This window comes from Strix uralensis, chromosome 16, assembly GCF_047716275.1.
Source record: "Strix uralensis isolate ZFMK-TIS-50842 chromosome 16, bStrUra1, whole genome shotgun sequence".
NCBI classification, from domain to species: Eukaryota; Metazoa; Chordata; class Aves; order Strigiformes; family Strigidae; genus Strix; species Strix uralensis.
In genome coordinates this window covers 14,347,873-14,371,832 of record NC_133987.1, presented here as the reverse complement: position 1 = coordinate 14,371,832, position 23,960 = coordinate 14,347,873, and the positions used below count along the sequence as shown (strand labels likewise).

The 23,960-nt window shown below is 39.4% G+C and overlaps 2 protein-coding genes across 2 annotated transcripts; both read left to right on the top strand.

Annotated features, from left to right (window-relative positions):
* Nucleotides 1–487: 487 nt before the first annotated feature.
* Nucleotides 488–4,665, top strand: LOC141950911 (transmembrane protein 238-like). Its single transcript, XM_074886406.1, has 2 exons — nucleotides 488–919; nucleotides 3,782–4,665. The coding sequence occupies exons 1-2, from the start codon at nucleotides 519–521 to the stop codon at nucleotides 3,789–3,791; spliced, it is 411 nt and encodes a 136-aa protein (XP_074742507.1). The 5' UTR covers nucleotides 488–518; the 3' UTR covers nucleotides 3,792–4,665.
* A 2,976-nt stretch (nucleotides 4,666–7,641) lies between these two features.
* RRN3 (RRN3 homolog, RNA polymerase I transcription factor) lies at nucleotides 7,642–23,582 on the top strand. Its single transcript, XM_074885896.1, has 18 exons — nucleotides 7,642–7,749; nucleotides 7,923–8,042; nucleotides 8,525–8,581; nucleotides 9,664–9,753; nucleotides 9,841–9,970; nucleotides 10,461–10,520; nucleotides 11,501–11,564; nucleotides 12,029–12,098; nucleotides 13,754–13,852; nucleotides 15,078–15,173; nucleotides 15,664–15,799; nucleotides 16,734–16,864; nucleotides 18,005–18,135; nucleotides 18,982–19,166; nucleotides 19,728–19,836; nucleotides 20,261–20,413; nucleotides 21,392–21,479; nucleotides 22,182–23,582. Exons 2-18 carry the CDS (start codon nucleotides 7,950–7,952, stop codon nucleotides 22,338–22,340), a joined length of 1,851 nt encoding a protein of 616 aa, XP_074741997.1. The 5' UTR covers nucleotides 7,642–7,749; nucleotides 7,923–7,949; the 3' UTR covers nucleotides 22,341–23,582.
* The last annotated feature ends 378 nt before the right edge of the window (nucleotides 23,583–23,960 follow it).

Sequence of the window (23,960 nt, the reverse complement as noted above, 5' to 3'; positions counted from 1 at the left end):
TATGTCTGTCTCATGCTGGCCTGCACAAGGAAGTGGCTGCGACCACCCCTTCCAAGGGATAACTCCACTCCAAAATGCCGACAGTCGCTACAGACCGATCTTCCGCACCCGCTGCCGCTGTTCTCTTACCGAGTGGAGCAAGGCCTGGAAGAAGACCCAGCTGCGTCAGTCAGCCCCTCGACGAGCCAGGGGCAGGAGAAAGGGGCCTGTCAGGGGGCGTCCAGCTCCGCTGGCGGGGAAAGGCCAGCGGTAGGAACCGGCCCCGGCGAACGAGGCGCCGGGCACCCCTCGGGCGGCTTAAGACAAGAAGGGGAAGCGCCCGCGCCGTCCCGGTGGCAGCGGGGCCCCCCAAGGGCGGCGGCTCTCCCGCCTTCCACCTCAGCGGCCCGCGCGCAGGTGCAGGCGCGGGGGCGTGGCCTTGGCGGCCCCGCCCTCCCCTCAGGTGCGGCCCCGCCCTCCCCTCAGGTGCGGGCGGCCCGAGGCGGCGGTGGCGCCGCTGCTGCCGCCGCTCTCCCGCCATGGCGGCCCCCGGTGGGCTGGGCCGCTGCGTGGCCGCCTTCTGGCTGGCACTGGCCTTCGACGCGCTGGGCCTGGCCGTGCTGCTGGCCGGCGTCTTCGCCGACGTGTTCTTCTCCGACCTGCTCATCTATGCGGGCGGCATCGGCATCTTCCTCAGCCTCATCTGGTGGGTGTTCTGGTACGCCGGCAACCTGGAGGTGCCGCCGGAGGAGCTGCGCGACGACGTGGGGCTGGCGCCGCCCAAGGGTCGCGGGGACAGCCTGCTGCGGGGGCTGGTGCACGGCCTCAGCCTCCGCCTCTCCTCCGCCTTCGCTCCCGCGCCGCGCTCCCGCGCTGCCGCCGCCGACCTGGAGCTGCAGCGCGCCGGGGGCCCGCGGGGCCGCCCCGCCGACTCCAGCAGGTGGGAGCCGGGGAGGCCGGTCCCGGGGCCGCGGGGAGGCCGGTCCGGGGCGTGTCCCCGTGCCGTGCCAGCGTGCCGGGACGGGCCTCCAGAGACAGGGGTCAGTGGGAGGGAAGCTTGGGGGGGGAGGGGGAGCCTGAAGTTTGCCTAGAACTTGAGGAAACTCTCTTACCCGAGATTCAGTTAGGAACTTGCTATGGTCTTAACTTGCTCATAGCTGGCAGGTTTGTTTTAAAAAAATTGTGGGGAATCTTTCTCAACTCAGGTGATAATGGAAACCGAGTGAGAGAGATGGCCCACATTCGATTAGCAGGGACGATACTTCCTGCAGACGTCTAGGAACGGGAAAGGGCAGCGGAGTAAAGCTCGCGTGAGCGCGATGGGGTTGGCACGCGGAGAGCTCGCTGCAAGGGCTGTCCGATTGCAGCGAGGAGCCCTGCCCTTCTGAACTGGCCCTCACAGGAACTCTAAAGGCCGCCAGAAGTGTGGGGTAATAATGAACGAGCCATTAACCACTATGCACGGGAGCTCTTGTGAGGGGAAGCTCCCTCTTTAGCAACATGAAATGCTTCTTTCTTGGAGAACAACAAAAAAGGTGAAACGCTGACTTGTATTTAACTTAGGGGCAGAGGTGTAGCTAATAGTTTGAAACTCATAAATGCAATCAATAGTTAAATAACTTGTCTTGAACCTCGTCATCTGGAAAAGATGTGCTACTATCCAGTGTGCAAAGAAGGTTTCTGGGTCCAACTTTGAAACATCACTGAAGATCATCAAGCCTTTCAAAGTATCCCTAGTGTGTTCATTAATATGGCATGTTTATTTAGGAAGAAAAGCATGCTCGATGCCTTGAAAATGAAAAAAAAAAAAAAAAGTTGGGCTTTCACTTTGCAATGTAAAATCCTTTTCTGAAGGAACTGTAAAAACAAGTTTGCTTTGTGTCTGAACTATTCAAGGATTCTGAACATCTTGCAGTTCTGATTCCCTGTGTACAAGGTCTGCTTTTTCTGCTGCTTCTTGAAACTAAGTCTTGAAGCTACTGTTGGTTTACAGAGAAGTTTGTGTGGAAATAACATTCTTTCGTGAAAGCCACAGAATTTTCTTGAGAGGAAGTTCTAACAGTAAGGAGATACAATATAGATAATTATTGCATAATAGAAAACTTGTAGGAGGTGGAATAAGAACAGCAGCAATACAACTTTTAAATATTTGTTACTGCTGTTTAGTTTATAATTAACTATATCTGCAATTGGAAAACAGGCTATTGAAAATGAGTCATTCTCTTTTTAGACTTCTTTTTCTGAAATGGGTTTAGAACTGACCGAGGTCCACATCCATAGGGAAGAAATGACATTTGTTAAATGACTATGCCTAACCTTTTTCATCTAACGATTATGGCAGTTATAGGTATTGAGTTCAGTATACAACATCTCTGTAGATGATCCTACTTTTAACATGCATACATAGATGTATATTTTGCTGTAATAAACTTCTAGTAGTGAAAGTTATCCATTCTTTTTAAATATTTCTGATCTTACTGATGTTACTGATTTAAATTAGAAATAATTTATGGTTTATTATTAACTGTAGAGTGCTTTATTACAAGCTCTCCCAAGTAAACAGCAACTTCTAATGCTACAGTAAACAAACTTTGGTACAATTGCATTACTAATTATAATTCAGAAGGAACCAAGACAGAGGAAGTGTATGAGTTGTTACATACACATTGTAACATGAACTCTACATTTTTTAACTTTCAAGGTAAAAGAAAGGATAGCAAATGGTTGCACCTCCAAAGATAATTCAGGGTTCCCTTTTGAAGTATCTTCTTTTGTATCTTCTTATAAACAACTGTCTGAATCACATCATCCCTTACTGATAGACAAAGCCCTCTCCACATCTGGAGATACTTATGAACGTAACCAAACGGGTTAAACATGTTTGGGCAGATATTGTCAGGAGAGAGGAGGGGCAAAAACACCACCACCACCACAAAAAAACCCCAAACTGCCACTGGGGGGGGGGGTGTGTGGAACAAGCAAAACAAAACACCAAAAAAACCCCCAACAAAACAACAAGAAACAAGAGCTTCGTGAGCCATTAACTTCAGATTTCAACTAGTATATTAAAAAAAAAAAAAATTCAAGCGTTTGGAAAATAAACTGTTGCCTTATTAAGGAAGTTTCTTTACAGAAACTATTTATGCATTTTTGTCACTTAGATAATTTTCTGGTTCTTGCCATTAATAACTTTCTGAAATTATTAATGGAATACTGCACACTGTTACGATTTCTTATCTTAAAAATTATATAGTAGAAGTGAGTGAGAAGGGTGAGAATTTTCAAGATATGGAATTAATTCTATTAAAGTAATAACAAGTAGATTAGGATCCTTGAGCCTGAAGAGAGATGCAGAGTCAGAAGTGGTATGGAAAAGGTACATAGGGAAGGCTTCTCCACAAAGCAGGAACTAGTGATTTGTCACATGCTATGTAACTGAAGTGTGGGATTATTTGGCATGGGGAAATGTGACAGATAAAAATTTACTGATTCAGAAAGCCAGAGGAAGAAACAGAAGAGATGCAAAGATAATGTATTTGGCTGTAGTAAGACCTGGGGCAGTAAGTGGCAGTTGAGATAATATCCTGAGGAGATGTTACTTGCATGCTGTATTCTTATGCTGTTATTGAGACATTGGAGATGGGCTGTTGACTTGATTTGTCTTTTATTTGGTTCCCAATTGACTGTTAAACATGAAGAAAAATACTTTTAAGACTGACTTCAAATAACAGTTTAGAGTTTTATATGAATATTTGTTCTAAGACTATTTTGGAGTAACCTTTTCTTAATGTGTTATCTTCAGGATCTGTTGAAGACACGACTATTGAAGTTACTGCCTTTAAAAGTGGGGGAAATGCTGCAAATTATGGAAAGAGAATTCCCTACTCAATGCAATAGGATTTTCTCATTATGGAATAATTGTTGCAACCATTGTGGACTCTGTATAAAACGGACACATAGAGCCATATCTCTGCCAAATGCACCTATTTCAGTGTTGGACTGGATAGTTTTTTGTGGGTATTTTTCACCATTTCAAAACATAAATTACATCTCTGAAGAAGTGAGAACTAAAAAAGAAACAAACCCAATTCATGAAGAAATCACTGCAGCATGTAATATACTTTTTTTTTTTTTTTTAAATTTTAATAACCTGGGAATGTTTGGATAAAAAGCTCTTGCACAATGAAAAGCTCTTGCACTGTTTTACCAAGGTCTGGAAGTTAGACTCACTGTGAATTTTTATGATGCCAGTGCAATACTTTTGTTTGTAAGGGTGCTTTTAAAATATCTATGTTAAACTATTGATACAAAGTTGCAATTGTAGAAGTTGTTTATAGTGTAAATACACAATTTACAGTGACTCTTGTAAAGTTTCATCGATATTTTGGAATAACTTGGAATTTGAGATTTTATAAGTAGACAAGTAAAAATAATGATGTTGGCATAGCAGTACGTTCTTCATAGTTGCGAAGGATGTAATATGATGATTATAAGACAACGCATTTTTAGTACAGTGATGTTGAGAATTATTTTCCTGATGCTGAAGCGTTTGGGGAGGGGAACCACCAAAAAAAATCCCTGTTGATTAATAAGTACTCTGATGCTTTATTAACAAATTTACATTTGGGTGTAATTGAGAAGTAGCACCTGGGAAAAGATTTCTATTAAAGTTAATGATACCTAAAATTCTTGTGTGGAGCAATTCCTCATGAGTTCCTCTGGTTTTGAACCAACACTAAGAGTTTGAGCCCACCATTAGCAAATATGGGTAGGTCTTAAACTTTTAATGTATGATTGTTTTTATGCCACACCTCATTGAATACTAGAGGTGAATTTAAGGAAAATGTTCACTTGGAATAATGTGGCTGTACTTCCTTGTGGACTCTTGAAATGTCTTCCAATGTTCTCTTGTAAATTACTGGAGTAATTTCTTACATTTCTGTCCATATTCTAATTTTTAAATGTTTTCCAAATGCTCTCAGTTTTTTGACAAGGTTAGATGAACACTAAACTTGAAAGTCTGTAACGTGATTTCTTCTTTACTAACTGCAGTGATTAAGATGTGTATACAGTTGTTTCCTCCTTCTAGAGGAACTGCAACGTGACACCACTGTGACACATCAGACAATGGTCTGATTAAAAAAAAAAAAAGCATCAAACTCCTCCCTTAAAATCTATAGAACACTGTTTCAGTGTCATTTGCAATAATTTTTTCATTTCATTGTTCTGAACAAAGATACTGCTTTTTCTGATTCCCCATAGTTTCATTTGTAAGCTGAATTATGAGATGTAATGTTTAATAAGTGGAATGATTAGTAGCAGGTATAAATTAAGCCAAAACTTTGTATGCAGCTATTCAGGTACTTAGTCTGATGGAAAAAAAAAAAAAATCTGATCCAGTGTTGCAGTCATAATTACCGGTGAATTGAGCAGGGCTTTGCCTTCACTAGATGACAGTGTAATTAATCTTAAAACCAGTATCGATACTTAATGATTGTTGCATAGAATGGTAGCTAGAATGTTGTTGGCTGTTGCAACTTCACTGAAAAATTGCATGGGATTCAAACGTTTACAATCATGAACAGTACGTATGTTTTAAAAATTAAATATAGGAGCTGACACATCAGTAAAGGAGGATGTTAATCAGAGAAGTGCTAGAATGTTACTAGTATGGTGTGTCTAAATGAGATAAAAGGTACTTGCTATGGAGCAACGATAACTATTGTAAGCTATGATCCTTTCTTTTTGAAATGTAAACCAGTTACCATTTCCCGCAGTCTATTTGCCTTCTAAATAAGGAAGGCTAATACTAAATAGAAACTGGCAACCGATTTATTAGCAGTTAAACATTAACAAATATTTAACACTATTTTAGTCTCCTGGTATCCTTATCAGTTGTAGCTTAATGCAGCACAAAGTCCATTCAAAGAACTTTTATATTGTTGATTGGAAAGAAGTGCTTGTCCATGTTTAGGGCTGCTTGCTGTTGTGTGAACACGGAGTTTTGTGTCTAAAGCTAGAATTCCTTTAAAGGACAGTCCTGTGCACTCTGTTTAAAAACAGCCAAAACTGCGGAGAACCAAACTCTGGTTACAGGAGTGAGATTATACAGGAGTTTTTTGTAACTGGTTAAGCCTTAAAACCAGCTCAGAACAGTATCCTATGTTCCATCAAAGGAAAAAAGCCAACACCCTAACTTGTAATTATGTAGGATGAAATGTTGTTTAGATGTATGTTTAGAAATGTTTCTTCTTTAGATGTAGACTGTATCTAAAGAAAGCTTTAATGTGGAATATATTTTTTAGCTTCCTTAAACGGGAACATCTTCTCCAGGGAGAAATTAAATTGAAGTTATTAGTAAATTCTACAAAACCTGTTTGATGTGACTTCTGGGAGTGAGAGTTGCTGGGAGGGAGATAATTATTGCAGTAGCATCTTGTGTAGAGAATAAGCAAATACGTACAGCTGGTTAAGAGGGCTAAGCTCAAATAATGTCATATGTCACTGTAACTAGTTTAGGTGAATTGGCGAAGTAAACATAACGTGTTTGAATTTTAAAAAAATAAGGTGCTTTGAGCAGATTGAACAGTACAGAAGAACTACACAGAAAATGCATGTTTTCATTCATAATTATCCACATTGCTTTAAAAGTTATTGAAGGTTTTTAGGTATATTATGTTTAATTACTTTTGAATTATATGATCTCCACGTTGATATATCTTTTAATGTAGTCAGCTGGTGTGTATTTAAAAAAAAACAAACCAAAACAACAACAAAACACACACCCCACCCCCCCAAAACCCCATGACCTTTGAAGTAAATGCAGGTAATGGTTTTTCTCGACAGTAGTATTAGTTGTGTGTGTACACACAATGTTTTGAGAGGAAAAGTGGTTACTAGTTCAGAGACAGAAGAGTCTGTAACGTGTTTTATTTAGAGTATTTAAGGAATGATACAGCTACCAGCGTTGTGCTTGGATGTAGACCTAGCCTACATGGAGAGGATGAGAACATCCAGCAATCGTGCTTAAACCCCCTAACTGTCCCTCTGGTCTAGCAAATGCCCAATTGCTTCCCAAGGTCAAAGTCGGCCCTCTTTAATCTCGATTACGTTGTTTGGATCATTTAGTTTTTCTCCTCTAAATTGCAGTAGTGCCCTTTTCCGTTTGAAAAACGCGCCTTCACTGCCTGGCCGCTGGCCTTGCTGTCCGGCGGGGCCATCTCCGGCTCTGCCTCCCGGGTCAGGGAGAGCTTGCTTGGAAACGAACTTAAATTCTGCTCGCTCCATCCTGACGTTGTGGTTAAATCTGAAACTCCGCTTCCCTAGGACGTGTCCCGCTCCAACGCTGGCGCGGGTTTACGCGCTTACCGACGCTGCTCTTCGGTCCCGACCGCCTGTGCCGGTACGGGACAAGCGCTATCGTTACCGCCGAGCGCCAACGTTAAAACCGAAACGGTGGCGCGGGTGGAGCTGTCCGCCGCTCCTGCCCGGCTTCAGCCCCGCTGCGTACCGGGGTGGCAGCCGCCCGCGCCGTGCCCCCGCCCGGCTCCTCGGTCCGCCCGCACCACCGACGGCGGCCCCAGAGCAGCCGCGGCCCTTCCAGCCGCGCCTCTCTATGGTGCGGGGGAGGAGCGCTGCCCGCTTCCGGTGGGGCGCCCGCCCTTTCCGCCCGGGGCGGCATGTGGCGGCGTGGGCCGGCAGCGCGCGAGGGGCGCGGCGCGCGCCGCCTTCTGCCCCGCTAGCGGGGCGCGTGTCTGCCGCCAGCGCAAGGCAAGGCCGGGCGGCGGGGGGCGGGCGGGGCGCCGCGCTCCCGGAGACGGGGGGCGGGCGGGCTGGGGGGCGGCGGCGGTGACGACGACGACTCCTGCCCGTCTGCTGGGGATGAGGGGCGCGCCGGGCGGGGTGAGGCCCACGGGTGCTCACGCGACTTGGCCTTCCCTCAGAGTGGCGGAGCCCTCGGAGCCGTGACCATGCAGGGAGGGGACGAGTTCATCAGCTCCCCGCCGAAGAAGACGGTGCGGTTCGGGGGCACTCTGACGGATATCTTGCTGAAGCACGAAAAGGTGACTGCGGCCCCTCCTCCTCGGGGGGCTCCTCTTCTTCCAGGCCGCGCGCGGTGCCGGTGCACAAGCTCCCGGGGTGTCATTCAGTGGGAAAGCTCGTTTCGTCTTACACAAGACCGAGTCTGAAGGCTTAGCAAAAAAACCTGAAGGTGGCCCGAGCGCTCTAGGCTTGTGCCAGCCGGTTTTGCTGTGCAAGTGAAAAGATTTCCCCTGTGAGTCAACCTGAGTGACGTCCTGGATGGATGTAAGGCCTGGCTTACGCCAAGGGCTGTAAAGTGATCACAACTGTGTCTACAGGGAGAGCAGCTAAAAATGACCCAGTGGCTTCAGTTGTCTGTCAGGGACGGCACTCGGTTACTGCTGCTTCAGCCTTCCTTGAGCTTTCTTGTTACTTGTATTCTTCATGTTACTGTTGATGACATTTGTATTTTTTTCTGGAAGAAATATGAGTGTTACTTACTTACTTTTCTTTCCCCTGTTAGGGTGACACCACGGATTTTGAGTTGTTAAAGCATCAGCTGTCAGATCCAGACATAAAGGTAACAGTTTTGGTAGTAAGGGCTCTGACCATTTAAAGTTTGGCTGTCTCAGTGTAATCGTCAGACAAGTCATTGTGGTGCTTACCCAGATCCTTTGCTTTAAACATTTAGCTGCATTTAACAGCTTTTGCTTTGTGGAAACTTACCAGAATTAAAACTCTAAATGAAAAAAAAAAAGCAATTGTTTATACACATATATATCTATATGCAGGATCTTGATGTCTCATGCTGACTGACTCCTTGCTCTTGAGTGAGAAACTTTTTGCTTTGTGTCAGGGTCTTTGTTCCAGATACCGTCTTGCTAGGTCACTGATGCTTCTTTTACAGATACTTCTGTAGATCAAACCATGGTTTCTGACTTTCACAGCCTTTAAGTTGCATGAATTTTTACCTTCTCCGGTTCTCACTAAAAACTTGTTTAATGAGGCAGTAAAATACATACACATTTAGTAGTTATATCCAGAAGTATTGTTTCATAGGTGTTCTGTGTAGCTGTGAGTATCCACCACATTTGCTGTCCTTTTTTTTCTTTTTTTTTTTTTCCTTTTAATTAAACTACAGAGCTGTGAGAAGAATGCTGCAGGAAGCATAATGCTATATGGAGTTCCTTTTCTCTTTAAAAAGGACATTTTGTAAAATACTTTGGTTTTAGCAGGCCTTTTGGACATACAGGCAAAATCACTGTAGAATTTTCTGTGTGGATTTGCTACTGTTTCAGTATCTGTCTTATTTCAAGACTTTAATGTCCCTTCTGGTTAAACTAGAGCAAAAACAAAATAAAATTATGATTGAATGTAATTTCTTTTAAACGTGCTCTGTGTGAGTGAAGATTGCATGCCTTGCTGAGTCTAACTTAAGCCTTCCAGGCAGGCTGTTGGTTTAGGAGTTGGTATGCATTTATTCTTGCATTCAAGAACTTTTATTAGTGAGGACAGAAACTTAAAGAAATTCCTTGCATGTTAATGTGAAAACAATTTCTATTTATCCTCTTAATCTTTGGCTTCTAAGGATTTTGTTATTTTTCTAGTAATAGGTAATACTGTTTATTGGAATAGTTACCTGTTTTTTCTGCTTGTTTTAAGGATGCCCAGATCATTAATTGGCTGCATGAATTTCGAGTTTCTGTGGCATATTTGACCAAAGAGCGTGAACAACTGGTCAGCATTTTGCTGGTAAATATCTGTTTGTTACATGGGAAGATTAAGAGTTTGGTACTCAAAACATCTTTCTTTGACATCTTGGTCTTTGCTTACGTTCAGAAGCTGCCATGGTTGAGAAGAAGCCGAGAGGTGGTGGAAGAATATCTGGGTTTTCTTGGCAATCTAGTGTCAGCACAAACTGTCCATCTTAGGCCATGCCTCCGGATGATTGTATCACATTTTCACCCCCGTAAGTTACTTTTCTTGTCATCTCCTTTGCTTATCAAGATATCTTTTCTAGATAACTTCTGCATAAGTATAATGCATGACACAGTTCATTATTGGGTTGGGTTTTTTTTCCCCGTTGTCTATTTCTTAACTTGAATAGCTGAATTGTGATACAGATAGTTTTCTGTGCCTAGATTTTAGAAGACATGTTCTAGTGGCTAATACAGACCCCATTTACGAAGATGTCTTGGAAAGGGATGAACTGTGCAATGTTGTTATTACTAAAAAACAAAAGCTGCAGTGAGGACTGTGCCAGATGTTTTCAAGAGCCTCCTGGTTCTGTGAATGAAATCGTCTTTTTGATGAGCTTCTGCTTATTTTAGAAAGTCTTGTGGATAATTTTGATGCTTTAATCCTGATGAAAACTGTTGCCCAGTGTGTTTGATTTGGCACTGAAACTGTTACCTGTAAGATTTGTACAACTTTGATATAATAATCTCATTTTTTGCTAGCTCGAATAACCATCAGAGAAGGTGATGTGGATATTTCAGATTCTGATGATGATGATGAAAGTGAGTATAAAGGAAGCATGGCTTATATATGCTGCTGTAATACCTTTACTAATGAAGTATACAGGGCATGTTGCTCCTTTTTTACAAAATTAACATTAAGAAAGAGTACATCCTTAAATTCCCAAGTCAAAGACTTTCTTGGACTCAAATCAGTGGTGTGGTGACCCACTCCTTGTTACTTTCAAAATACTCCTGTTGGTGCAGTATCTGTGGGAATGAGACAATGCATAGGAAAACATTCCTAGTTCTAGATTGTTTCAAAGCCAAAGAAAAGTTAGGAATTGTTTGTTTTCCATTTTATTTACCTCAAGAAAACTAAGTAGTTTGGGGGATTCTTGAGTCTTTTTTCGTTGTCTGCCTGTGGTAAGCTCAAATACAATTGATACTTAAAAATGCCACATAATTAGTGTGTTTATTGATAAGACAAATAGCTAAATGTCTTTCAAGAATTTAATGTTTTCTTATCTTGAATGCTGAAATGAATTTCAGTTCATGTGACACAACTACTCTTCTGCTGTTCACTTGTGACACTGAATAAAAAAGCCTGCTATAGAAGCCTAATTAGCTGTTTGACTCTTACGAAAATGAGGCATACTCTTTCAATAGATTTAATCTAGAGTTACAGAGTTGGATTTAACATGTCTTCTAAATATTTGTGTATTGTGGGCTAAATTTTGAATTTCCAAGTTTAGCATTCAGTATGAGAGCGTGTAACAACAATATTGGGGCTGGCAGCACATTCAGAGTTTACTGATTGCAGTGTCAGTAATTTTATTTGAAACTACTTTTCACACTTATTTTGGTAGTAAGGCAGTTCAACTTAAAAAAACAAAGCAAAAAACTCACCCAGAAAAAAAATTTTGGCAAATGTAATTTCCTTGGGAATCTCTAAACTGTTCAGTTGCTATGGTCTACTTTTGCTGGTTTCTGATTTAGTTTTCTGTAAGCAAATGCATAAGAGTACATTTTTCTTTCTCTAGACCTTCCTGAAAACTTTAATACATGCCATAGAGCATTGCAAACTGTTGCAAGATATGTTCCTTCGTAAGTATATAATCCCATGGGTTTGTGTGCCCTTTCCTTGTAGATTTAAAACTTGTGAATGAATTTACTTTTTTTCCTTTTATTTGAAATATAATACTTAGTTTCATTGCATGATTTTTCCTAATATTCACTAAGTGGTGGAATGCTGTGTCCAATCATGAAATTTCTGTAGACATCAGCATCTGAAAATCCCGTTAATGGAAACAGGAAGTAGGGAAAGTCATGTTTGTAGCAATGTATTTGAAGTGGCTTCTAATAAGTCCACAGTGAAAGTTTGCCACTATTATCTATTCGGTGATCCTTGCAAAACAGATTTTATACTATTACTTACCTTTAAAATAACGTTACTGTGAAATAAGCTTATTCCAGTCTGTCTTTAGAGTGCTGGAGCTTCAATATTTGCTCTCCTGGTAATAACCTATAACTTTTGGGTTTGTTTTTGTTGATTTGTTTGTTTTTTGTAGGACACCACAATTTCTTATGCCAATACTTGTGGAAAACTTTCCTTTCATTAATAAATCAGAAAGAACTCTGGTAAGAGCTGTGAATATTTTTGTTTATTTGCTCATTTGTTTTCTAATGTATAAATATACTCTGTAGTATGACAACTGATTTGGTGACATTCAATGCAGATTTTTGAGTGTATTGTTTAAGAATCTTGTTATTTTTTTATATTTATATATATATATATGGATGTGCCTGTTTAGTACAAGGTTCTCCAAGCATACTTAAGTTCCTTGTGCATAAGCATTATGCTAGTCTTTAATGACATAACTGCATATCTTTTCCACAGGATTGCTTTCTTAATCAATGCACAAGATGGACCTCTTTGACGATGAATCTCAGGGTTGTATAGAAGGGAGACGGTAGGATACCTGTCTCAATTGTTGTCAAAACTGGAAAGTATTTATCGGAAGAGCAGGGGATTTGATAAGCAGTCAGAAAGCAATGGATGTTATAGGTGAAATCCAAGTTGCCAGTAGCATAGGGCGTTCAGTTGTTTTATTGCATCTTTGGTATAGTGCTCATGTGTGGTGAAAAACAAGCTGGAAACTTGACAGGCTCTTGTGTGATCTTTATATTTACTTGTTCCGACTTGATATATTGGCAGAGCCCTGCTCCACCAGCCAAGTTCAGTTGGAGCTGTGTTTTGAACTCATCAAGTGCTGAAAAACCCCTGAAGTTCTTTGTATGTCTTGCTAGTTTTTTGATTTTTTTTTTTTAATCCAAATAACTTTGGGCATCAGTCCCCTATCTGTAAAATGAGGGGGATAATAGCTCTTACATGGTATTAGGAGAAGTTTTATTTATTTATTTATATAGCAGCTCAGTGAGGAGCAAGTCATGAACAAGTTCCTAACTGTGTTTTCAGGGCAAGGTTCGAATGACGTGTAATAAAAATATGGTCCATGCATTGTTGTTAAATATTCCCAATTTAGACATTCTCGTTAAACTAGCTCTATCCATTTTATGGACTGAGCGAGCCACATGGCCTGTGGAAAAATCATATGTGCTCATGTAATTAAAGGTTGTGTTATAATGCATATTCACAAAGAGACTATGGTGTACTTAAATGTGGTGCTTTACCTGATTTTATGTATTGACTTGACAATTTTGCTATATGAAAGTTGCAGCAGTGTGTTTTGTACGTAGGTGTGTATACATGGATGGGCACGTGCACGCTCACAGAACTTGTCTGTTAACCTGCTTGAATTCTAATCAGAATGACTCTGAGGAGTCTAACCTGTGGAATTTAGAATTGTTGTTGGTATATTATAATAACATGAAATAAAGATGTACTCAGTCTCACTTTAAACAGTTCTACTAAAGCTGGTTCTAGATGTAGTGATGAGTATGGTTCTTTTAATTTTCCAAGAGAAAATTTAGATGTAAACTCCTATGGAAATGAATAACTTTTCTTATAGAATATTTATACTCTTTCTGTCTAGAGATAGTTGGAAAAATTTGCATGGAAATAGTAGATTAAGAGGTTAATGATAACACACCTTAACAACTGAAAATTGATGTTTGGTTTATACATTAACTTATTCTAGATTGAATACAGTCTGTTTAAACCTATTTCTGGCTCTTTAGATAACAAATCAAGAAACTTGTTTTCTAAAAATCTTTGACAGAAATTAGACCTTCTGTTAACATTATTATGGATATCAATTAATTTTGTGTTATAGGAATGTTATGTTCATAACCTGCTACGAGTTACGGTGTACCTTCCAACTCTGAGGCTTCAAATTCTGGAGCTTATTATTGAAAAGCTGTTAAAGTTGGATGTAAGTTCGTTCTGTATCATCTTTTAAGGAAGCTTGTTGTTAAAATACACAGAGTAGAAAATTAAATATGCTTCAGTGTTAAGCTCGACAAAAATATGTTGCAGTAGTGCTCATGATCATGAGTATAAAACCAACCAAATTTACACTCCATTCCTAGTCCTAGAATGTTCCCCCACCTGAGGGTGACGGTGTGATGTGTACTGTTATACCCTTGTCCTGGTTTCAGCTGGGATAGAGTTAATTTCCTTCCTAGTAGCTGGTACAGTGCTGTGTTTTGAATTCAGTGTGAGAATAATGTTGATAACACACTGATGTTTTAGTTGTTGCTAAGTAGTGCTTATCCTAAGTTAAGGATTTTTCAGTTCCCATGCTCTGCCAGCAGGCAGGGGCACAAGAAGCTGGGAGGGAGCATGGCCAGGAGAGCTGACCCGAACTAGCCAAAGGGCTATTCCATACCATAGGGCGTCGTGCTCAGTACAGAAATGGGGGAGTTGGCTGGGGGGCGGATCGCTGCTGGGGCGTCGGTCAGTGGGTGGTGAGCAACTGCATCGTGCATCACTTGTCTTTCCTAGGGTTTTATTTCCTTCTCTCTTTTTATCTTCCTTTTCATTACTATTATTATTGCTATTATATTTTATTTTCATTGTTATTATGTTTTATTTTTGTTATTAAACTGGGCTTATCTCAACCTGTGAGTTTTATTTTTTTTCAGTTCTCTTCCCCATCCCACTGGGAGTGGGGAGGAGTGAGCGAGCAAGCAGCTGCATGGTGCTTAGCTTCTGGCTGGGATTAAACCACAACAACCCTGCATGGAATCTCCATGCCAGAATCAAAATAACTGTTTCATGGTGATCAGTGCTAATGTGCAGAGAATGTGCTTCTCTTTATGTGATTGATCTGTTCTATCATCCCTTTGAAGTAAAAGGATTTACAGTCTTAAAAAAGACAGGAGTGGTAGCATTGTAAATGATTAATGATTTTTATTTTGGAGAACCTCAGCATATAACAGTCTGGGGAAAGCTTATATTCTGGAGGTAAAGTTTCAGGCAGTTTGGTGTGTGTGTTTTTGTATTACATATCATTCCCTTTTAAAATGTTTATTTAGTTAAGGACAAAATCTAGTCTAGAAGTTACTCACGTGTCATTTCTTATATAAATAATAAAAAAAAAATTTCATATTATTGTCATTGTCTTATAAAAATTAATTTATTGTTTGCAACTGCAGGTTAGTAGTCCACAGCAAGATATTGAAGATGCTGAAGAAACTGCTCATAACTCTGATAGCGAGGAAAAATCTACAGAGGAGGGACTTTTTGACATGGTTGGCTATCTTGTTCTACTAAAAGATTTTTAGTAAAATTTTCAGTTTTGAGTTGGCTGTAAGCTGAGACAGCGTAGGAATACATTATTGCTTTGTCGTTAACTGCACTGCAAACTGAGACAATGTAGGAATACGTTATTGCTTTGTTGTTACTGCACTGCACACAGCTCTTGAAACCTGAACAGCTGAAAAATGAGTAATGTGTTCTCTGGGTGTTGACTTTATTCATGTAAATACCCAGTGTACATGCAGTGAATCAGTTTCACTGTGAAAAACCTCAAGCAGCTATACATAGAACTAATGAAACAATTCATGATAGTTGGCTTAGTTTACAAAAATTTGCTTACACTAAGCTGTGTAATACTGCTTTTTTTTAAAATAAGACAAAACTTTAGCATATCAATGAAAGAGAAATTTTGTTTTGCTTTCCCTGTAATTGATGTCTTTATGATGTTGTTAAAAGCTGCATGACTGCCATTTTATCTACCAGGAGGAAGATGAAGAAAGAAAAGGAAACAAAGTTGTCTCTTCCAGCAGTGAGAGAATGGCCCATCCACTTGCAGAGCGCCTTGATATTTTGATGACCATCCTGTTTTCCTATATTAAAGATATTTGCCACGTGGATGGTAAGAACACTTGAGCTATAACCAAATTTGCTGTTTTGCAAGCAAGTAAGAAAAACATAAGAGGATTTCTTGCTTTCTGCTGCTGCAAGATAGAGCCCTCACCCTTTAGGGGCAGAATTCTGCCATCAGCAGGCTGTAGTCTGCATTCTTGCCTCTGCCCAGTGTTATTGGCAGAGGATGCAAAGGTATATTTATGACTTTAAAGGTTTATTCTTCAGTTGGAGACATTCTGATTATATAAATATGACACTGTATCCAAACTGTTGCATTACAGCCTATAAGGGTAAATAGAGTTTTGTTTTTCATTGTGGTAGAAAATTCAGGGGATTAGAGGTACTTTCTGATTAACCACAGTGTTTTATCATTTGCTCTACTGTATTGCTTTGAGTATTAGTTATGAATCCTTTTGACACCACAAGGACTTGAAGTAGATTAAAACAACTAGCCATGTCACTCAGTTGGAATTGTTACAGCAAGACTTTGTGTTATAGGAAAAAACCTGAAAGAAATGTCTTACACTGGCATTTATTAAGGGTTTGAATTTCTTATATATTTAAAACAGAATATTTAGAAACGATTTTGCTATCGTCTTCATGTAAGTCAGGTAACTTATTTCTTAGTGTTTTCTTCTGGCTCTTCTGAATTAACACATTATTGAAAAGTTTGCATGTCTGCCAGTTTTATACGTGTGTGGTGCATGCACACACAGATATTATTCATATATACCACCGTAAAAAGCAGTAGAGCTGAAGTACTAGAAGGTCTTACTATAAATATTTTTTAGATGTCTGATAAGCCTAGAAGTCATCTTGACAGTGTTTCTTTACATATTTCTTACTGGTTTAGAAAGATATAAATGCCAGTTCTGCAGCATGAGGGCAGGAAAAAAACCTGAAATAGCTCATTTTGTTTGTTTTCTTTTTTTGTTGCATAGGCAAACTTGATATCAACAACACAAAGGATTTGTATCGGGATCTGGTTTCTGTTTTTGACAAACTCATTTTACCAACCCATGCTTCATGTCATGTACAGTATTTCATGTTTTACATCTGTAGCTTTAAATTGGTGAGTAGAAGCTGTTTTTAAGATGCAATGTCTTCTGTCATTTCTGCATCCTCGTTTTGGCTTTTTTTACAGAACAGTTGTTTTCTGTGGTAATTCTAGTCTGATTCATTAGTATCTTTGCTTTCTTTTCCTTCCCTGTTATTCCTTTCTTCAAGTTTTTCTTTATGTGGTTGCTCTTCCTATGTTGTTCATAAACTGCAAACATGGCATCTAAGCTATTGTGAAGGAACTTGGTTAACAGACCTGTTTTACCAAAATCGGTTGCACTCTTGAACCTGAGACACAGTGCTCCACCAAGCTTCTCAGTATCCCAAAACTATCTTAAAGATACGGTCTGTGTTAGCTCTTCAGTTTGAAAATCACGTCTGCTGTACATTGCCTCCCTCATTTTCCCATCTCTCAACAAACTGCTGTTCTTTCTCTTGCTGTATAAGAACACACGTACTTTTTGCATAAGAGTAGCTAAAGATCCAGTTAAGCTAATGCCCTGTCTCTGGCAATGGTGAATAATGGACGTGTTGGAAAGAATATCAGAATGAGGTGAGCATGTTATGATGCTTTGCTAGAATACCCTCTCAGCCTCTAGCAGCAGTCCAGTAACTTCCTGAGCCAAAGCGATGTTCTTTCATGGTAACAGCCCATGATGGACAAATTTAAGGAGAAAATACCTCATGATACTGCACTTCTTGTACTGATGTGAATTTTTGGGATCATGAACTTCTGTGGCAAAAAGTTCTATGATGTAACCATTAAAGGTGAAGAATCACTTTTGTTTCTCTAAATTCATCTTCCTGCTATTTTCATTGGATGCCCCTGACCTCTTCTGCTACAAGAGACAGTGAACAGTCACTTCACGTTTACCTTCTTACCGCTCTTGTTTTTAAACACTTCTTGTGTATCCATTCCTGACTTTTTGCTAGACTTCAGATTCCATTTACTTTTTATAGTAAGCATAGAAAAAGTCACAGAAAAGAGTGCTCTTCCATCATGTGTAGGAATAGTTATTTACTACAGTTATAGGTAGATTTTTTTTTTAAATGGTTTGGTTATGGAAATTACACGAATTGCATATTAGGAATCTGTTACTTAAACAGCATCATCAGCGTAACAACTCATGATTTCTGTGTATCTTGTTTCCAGGGGTTGGCTGAGGCATTTTTAGACCATCTTTGGAAAAAACTTCGTGATCCAAACAATCCTTCAGTGATCAGGCAGACTGCTGGGAGTTATATTGGCAGCTTCTTGGCAAGAGCTAAATTTATTCCTGTTGTGTAAGTTGTTTTGATATATGAGCAGAACCAAACAATTTATGGTGATTGCCAAGGTTAAGTACAGAATTCACAGAATGCACACAGAGTCTTCTATTCCCACAGCTTTGCTAGTAAGCCTAAATCAATAGTCTCGTTTGTCCTTTCTACACTACTGTTTCAGTATTGTCTTGAAGTTTCCAGGAAAGTTTTGCATTTACAGAGTGCAGACTAACGACTTGCTGTTTAAGGCTTCACTTACCAAGAAATGCTGAATACAGGTAGGTTATGTTGACTTCAGGCAGAGTCATGGATGCCCAGTATATCTGATGCTTAGATGTTTTTAATGCCCTATGTTGGGCATTTTATGTAGACTCTGAGACAGGGAAGCCAAGTGTTCTAGTGTTTTGATACAGATGGATTAAAATACCTTAGCAGATGGGTGAAAATGTTGTCTTTTGTATGTACATGTTGTATATTTTTATGGTGTTCTGGGCAGGTGTGGTGACTTTAATGCTGAACTTAATTTGATACTGGAATTACTTGTTGGACATGGGAGGCATTTCTCTCTCTGTACTACCTGTAGCCCGGGATTGTAATTGTTTACTGTGTTTCACATGTAACATGCGTTCATGGATTCATCTCTTCTGGCGTCTTGTGCTTTCACTGACTGGGGTTTTCAGTGCTGATACATTGAGTCATTTTATGCTGAGATAAAGGAGAAAGTTCATAACAGATTCTACTTTTTTTATAATGAGGTTTTCTTACTGATGTTTTTATAACCACTGGGATCCTTGAATACTTGTTTAACATCTTTTCTATACCATTTTAGATGCTATTTTTACACTTTTTTTCCTCCCTCCATTATAGTACAGTAAAAGCATGCCTGGATCTTCTGGTAAACTGGATGCATAAATACATTGATAATCAAGATACAGGGGCTAACGCTTACTGTGATGTAGCTCTCCATGGGCCATTTTATTCTACGTGTCAGACGGTGTTCTATACGTTTATTTTCCGTCATAAGCAACTTCTAGATGGAAACTTAAGGAAAGGTGAGTATATTAGGTTTGAAGGGTATTGGGATTCATTTGCAAGTTTGACTGTTGATGTGTTTTGTAATGGTCAATTCTATCAAGTATCTGATGGCAAGTTTATGTTGTTGTGCTCTAAATAAAATGAGATGGCTTGTACACCTGTTGAGCTACCAAGCTAAATAATCTTTTTTTCCCCCACTGTTGAAAACAATGCTGGTAACTCAACATTGATGTCTGGCCCCACCTACTGAATGTGTTTGAATTTCAGCTATATAAAACTAGTGTGGTCTTCAATTAATGATCTGTCTTGATGACTCTGTGCCTCCGTCAGTCCCTGTAATGAGTGTGTACGTGTAGTGTCTGTTAGAGGGATCCCTCGGCTGTGGCCGGTTACTGTTATTTAGAGTAGCTTTTCTGCTAAACAAGCTGTGGGCTAGATCTCTATTGTAAGCAGATGCCCTAGGATGTGCTTCTGTGGTGTTGAGCAGAGTGCAAGCAGGTCAGACTGGAAATTCTTAGAAATTAAGTTCAGCTAACATCATATATAACCTGTATTTGTCAATTATCCTTATTTTCAAGGTCTGTCATATCTGCAGAGTTTAAATTTTGAGCGCATTGTCATGTGTCAGCTAAACCCCCTGAAGATTTGTATACCCTCTATTGTGAACTTGTTTGCTGCCATTACCAGGTACCTACTCATTTATTTCGGTTTCAGCTTGATGCAGATATTTGTGTGTGCATGTCTAAAAACAGCACAGTACTTGGAACGTGGGTTTCGTTAGGCACAATATTGAGTATTATCTAAGACAACTCATAGGACACTGCCCATATTGTAGGTGGGATAAGTTCAGTTTCAATGAAAACCTATGGTGCTGTGAAACTGATTGCTTTTTGTTGGAGCCAATGTGATTCTACTTGGAGTGAAGTTTCTAAGAGTGTAGAGGAAGAGAATAGACTCCTTAGCTTGTGACTATCTTGAAAACTAGTATCAGTGGGAAGATGGAAGATAGAAATGATCTTTGTTAAAAAAATAACGTCGTATTTTAATACCATCTGAAATTCTTGCTTTTGATGTGCTAGAAATGCTTATCTTCTTTATTACCTTTTTAAAGGAAATACCAGTTGGTGTTCTGCTACACAATTATTGAGAGGAACAATAGGCAGTTTATACCAGTTGTTCGGAGTGGTGCTGGGGGTGACCTTGTGCAGACATGCACTAACCCGCTTGACAGTTTCTTCCCCTTTGATCCCTACATGCTCAAAAGGTATAGTTTAAAAATAACTCATTTCTGCCTTGTAGAAAATAATGAACTAAAACTGTAAGAAACTGTCAGTGTTTCTACAGTTCACTTTCTTACCTGATCTTTAGTACCTTTCATGTTGCATATTTTAACTAGAGATTGTCGAAGGTTTGAATTGAAATTTATCCCCACTGTGGCATATAATGATGAGGAAGGAACAGGACCCAGTTTTGTGAATGGTCTAGTTAATATGTTTGGTGACATTTCTTTTGGTTTTCCTTGTTTTAAGCAGTCTCTAAAATACCATAATGCTAGCCTAATACGTATTTTGTTGGAGCTGTGGCGGTGTGTTGTCTTGTTTGGTTTGGGTTTTTTGCACCTTGAGAGTATTGCTTCTTGATTGGAGACTCCAGTTTATTTAAAATATCTTGCTTTTTTAATGAGTAGTGGATTATTTGCAGGTTTTCAAAATGTCTAGCACTATGATGATTTAATTGCTTTTTAATATTAGAGGGCACCATTCTGGCTTTTTTTTATCTCTTGAAAAAAAAAATCTGTCTCCACAGAAGGGAGACCTTTCTTAGAAGTAGAAATTATTAATAATAATGGATACTATTAAATTACATAAAATTACATCTGTTGTATGTGTGCATCTATAATGTTAATAATAATAATATTATTGATACTATCTTCAAAAATTTGGAAGAAAACTACGCTTACTTGCGAGCATAGTGTAGCTGTTAAAAATATCCAGCGAGGAATTAGGAGGACTGACTGTATCAGAACTCCTCAAGCAAATAATTATAATTTATACTATGAGCAAAATGGAGTTGTTTCTTCATGGGATTAATTGGGGATTATATAAGGATTAATGGAATAGTTTGTAAAATCCTACAGAGGGCTATCAAAATGCCAAGCATTTAATACTGTATTATTAAAATGAAATACCTATGACTTTTACTGAATACATTAGTTCTTACTGTGTTTTAATTCCTCTTTCAGATCAAAGAAGACCATTGATCCTTTTTATCAGTTTTGGGAAGAGCTGAGTGCTGAAGATCTTGAGAATCTAAAGAAGCCCATTAAAAAGGTAATCTTTTCTGATCAAAATGCAGTTCAGCTTTTGCCAAATCCCTTATCAGCTGCTTCTATTGCAGGATTATTTTTTTTTCGTAGATATGAGTACACTAAACATTTAGGGGAAATCGTGATTGAAATTAGGAAGCTTTAGGGACTGATCTGTCCTTGCTTTGAGAACACTTTTCCCCTCTTCTGCAGAGGAGTTCGTTTGGCAGCACAGGACCACTGTGAACGCTTATGAGCACTCTCAGAATATGGACATGCTGATGTCACTGGGAAATCCACTTTGTAGATATGAATTAGTTTTGTATTTCATAATGAGAGTACATATAATTTTCTTACCATTCTAACTAGTTACGACAACTGTAGTACAACCCAAATCCTGAATTATCTCCTTCTAAAACTCCTACGTAGTCTGTTTACCTTCTTGCAGAATTGTCTATCCTATGTCAGATTTTTGAGTCCTTCAAACGATGTGTTTTTCTTTCCTTCCTGTGATAACTCGTAAAAATACTATGGTGTTGTAGCTTTGTTAACTGGTAACTTTATAAACTTTTCTGTAGCATTTTGATTAGCAGATTTGATTATTGCAACATTTCAGAACTTATTTTAGAAATACCCTTTTTGGTCTCAGCATTCATTACTTCTGTCAAATCTTAATAGAGACCTGGAGTATCTCTCTGCTGTCACTGATCCTTTTAAATTTATGCAGGGTACTACTGAAGATGAAGATGATGACTTTTTGAAAGGAGAAACCCCTCAGAATGATGGTGTGGTTGGAATTGCTCCAAATTCTTATGAGTCAAATACCCGGAGCCCAGTGAGCAGCATTGGCTCCCCTCCAGAGTGTTTTGTGCCATACCCTCAATGACGTGGAGCATCAGAAGTGAAAAGGTTGAAAATTGTGTGCAATTTTTTGCTCTGTAAAGAGACTTTAGCCCAACTTTCCAAACTGGCGAATATTTAAGTAACTACATTTAAGAAAAATTATTGTTTCTTAATCATCAGATTTCTACCTATATGTTATGATAAAGTCGTATGTTGCTAGAAAAGCTTAGAGAATAAATAGGGTGATATTTTACAAATTTCACATTGAAATGGTTTTTATGACTTAGAAGGATTTTCTATAGTTTTTCCTGACTTAAAAAAATTGTTTACTAATGTTTCTCTACAAGGTTTTATATATCAGGGGTGAAATTCTGGTCTTTCTTCCTACTGATTTGTGTGGGGACCAGAATTCAAACTGTACTCTGACTGGTTTCAATGCAATGGTGTGATCCCACGATAGGGAAGCCATGAATCAAGTCTGACAGTGATTCTTTTGCACACATCTCTTAAGCTTTTCCTATCTGTAGAGCAGCATTTGGTAAAGCCACTTGATAGTGGAAAGTGTATTCAGATGATAAGAGTTAATGACTCCTTAAACCTGTAGCTGACACACAACTTTTCCAGCTATGAAAGTTCAGACTTATAAAAGTGATGCTTGTTGGAAGTGTTGAAAATGGAGTAGCTGAATGTATGATTTGTAGATAGTTTTCTTTTGTGTGCTTTTGAAGCACTCTGAGACAGGTATTTATTTTCAGGATTTGAAGTTTATATGTGAATGTTGAAAATACAAAAAAATGTTTCCCTTGTCGAAAGGAAGTGATGGTGTCACTGTGTCCTTGTGCTGTCTGTGTCAGTGTAGTTTCTCTGCATAGGTTTCCTGTCATTTCATGATTGCTGGCTTTTAGAGTAGGAATATAAACAGTGGAAAAAAAATGTTATTTGTGTGATGTTACGCATTTGGGACTAAACTCTTAATTGCCCTCTTTAGAATCTTAACTTGGAGGCTTTTAAGACAACCTTTCTATTCGGAGCCAATAAATATTGTTGCAAACAGTGTAATTCTTAAACCTTTGAAAAAACACATCTCTGTATGTAACTGTGTAGTCTAGCTTCTCAAAGTTAGGATGTTTGTTGTGACAGTCTGCAAAAATGACTTTTCGGGATGATACTGCAAAATGCATCAGTGGATCTGTTCATCATTGGATAAGTTGAGACAGTTTTTGTTTTTAATTTTAGTCCTCTTTACTGTCAGTCCTGAGTAATAAAAAATAGATTTCCGTGTGAAGTAATTGCATTCTCTCCCAGCATGGAAGAACCTTTCTCACATCAACAGCAAACAAAACATCATTTGAAAGCTGCCTCTTTCTGTTCTTTTACTGTTACATCTTAAGCAACATAGTCAGCCACATCTTACAAAATGAGGCTGTGTAAAACTTCCCAAGGTGTAACACCAGGTATGTGAGTCAGGAACTTCTGCATCTTACTGAGAGTGAAAGAAGGAAGTGCTGTGAAGTGTAACGTAAACAAATATGCTGACATGGAACTGTCTCTACTGAAGTTGCAGAATTAACATTTGTATACTTTAAGGGACTTAAAGATCCAGGTTGGAACTCCACAGTGCTTCTGTGACCTCTTCTGTGATGGATCTGGTTTGCGTAGTGTA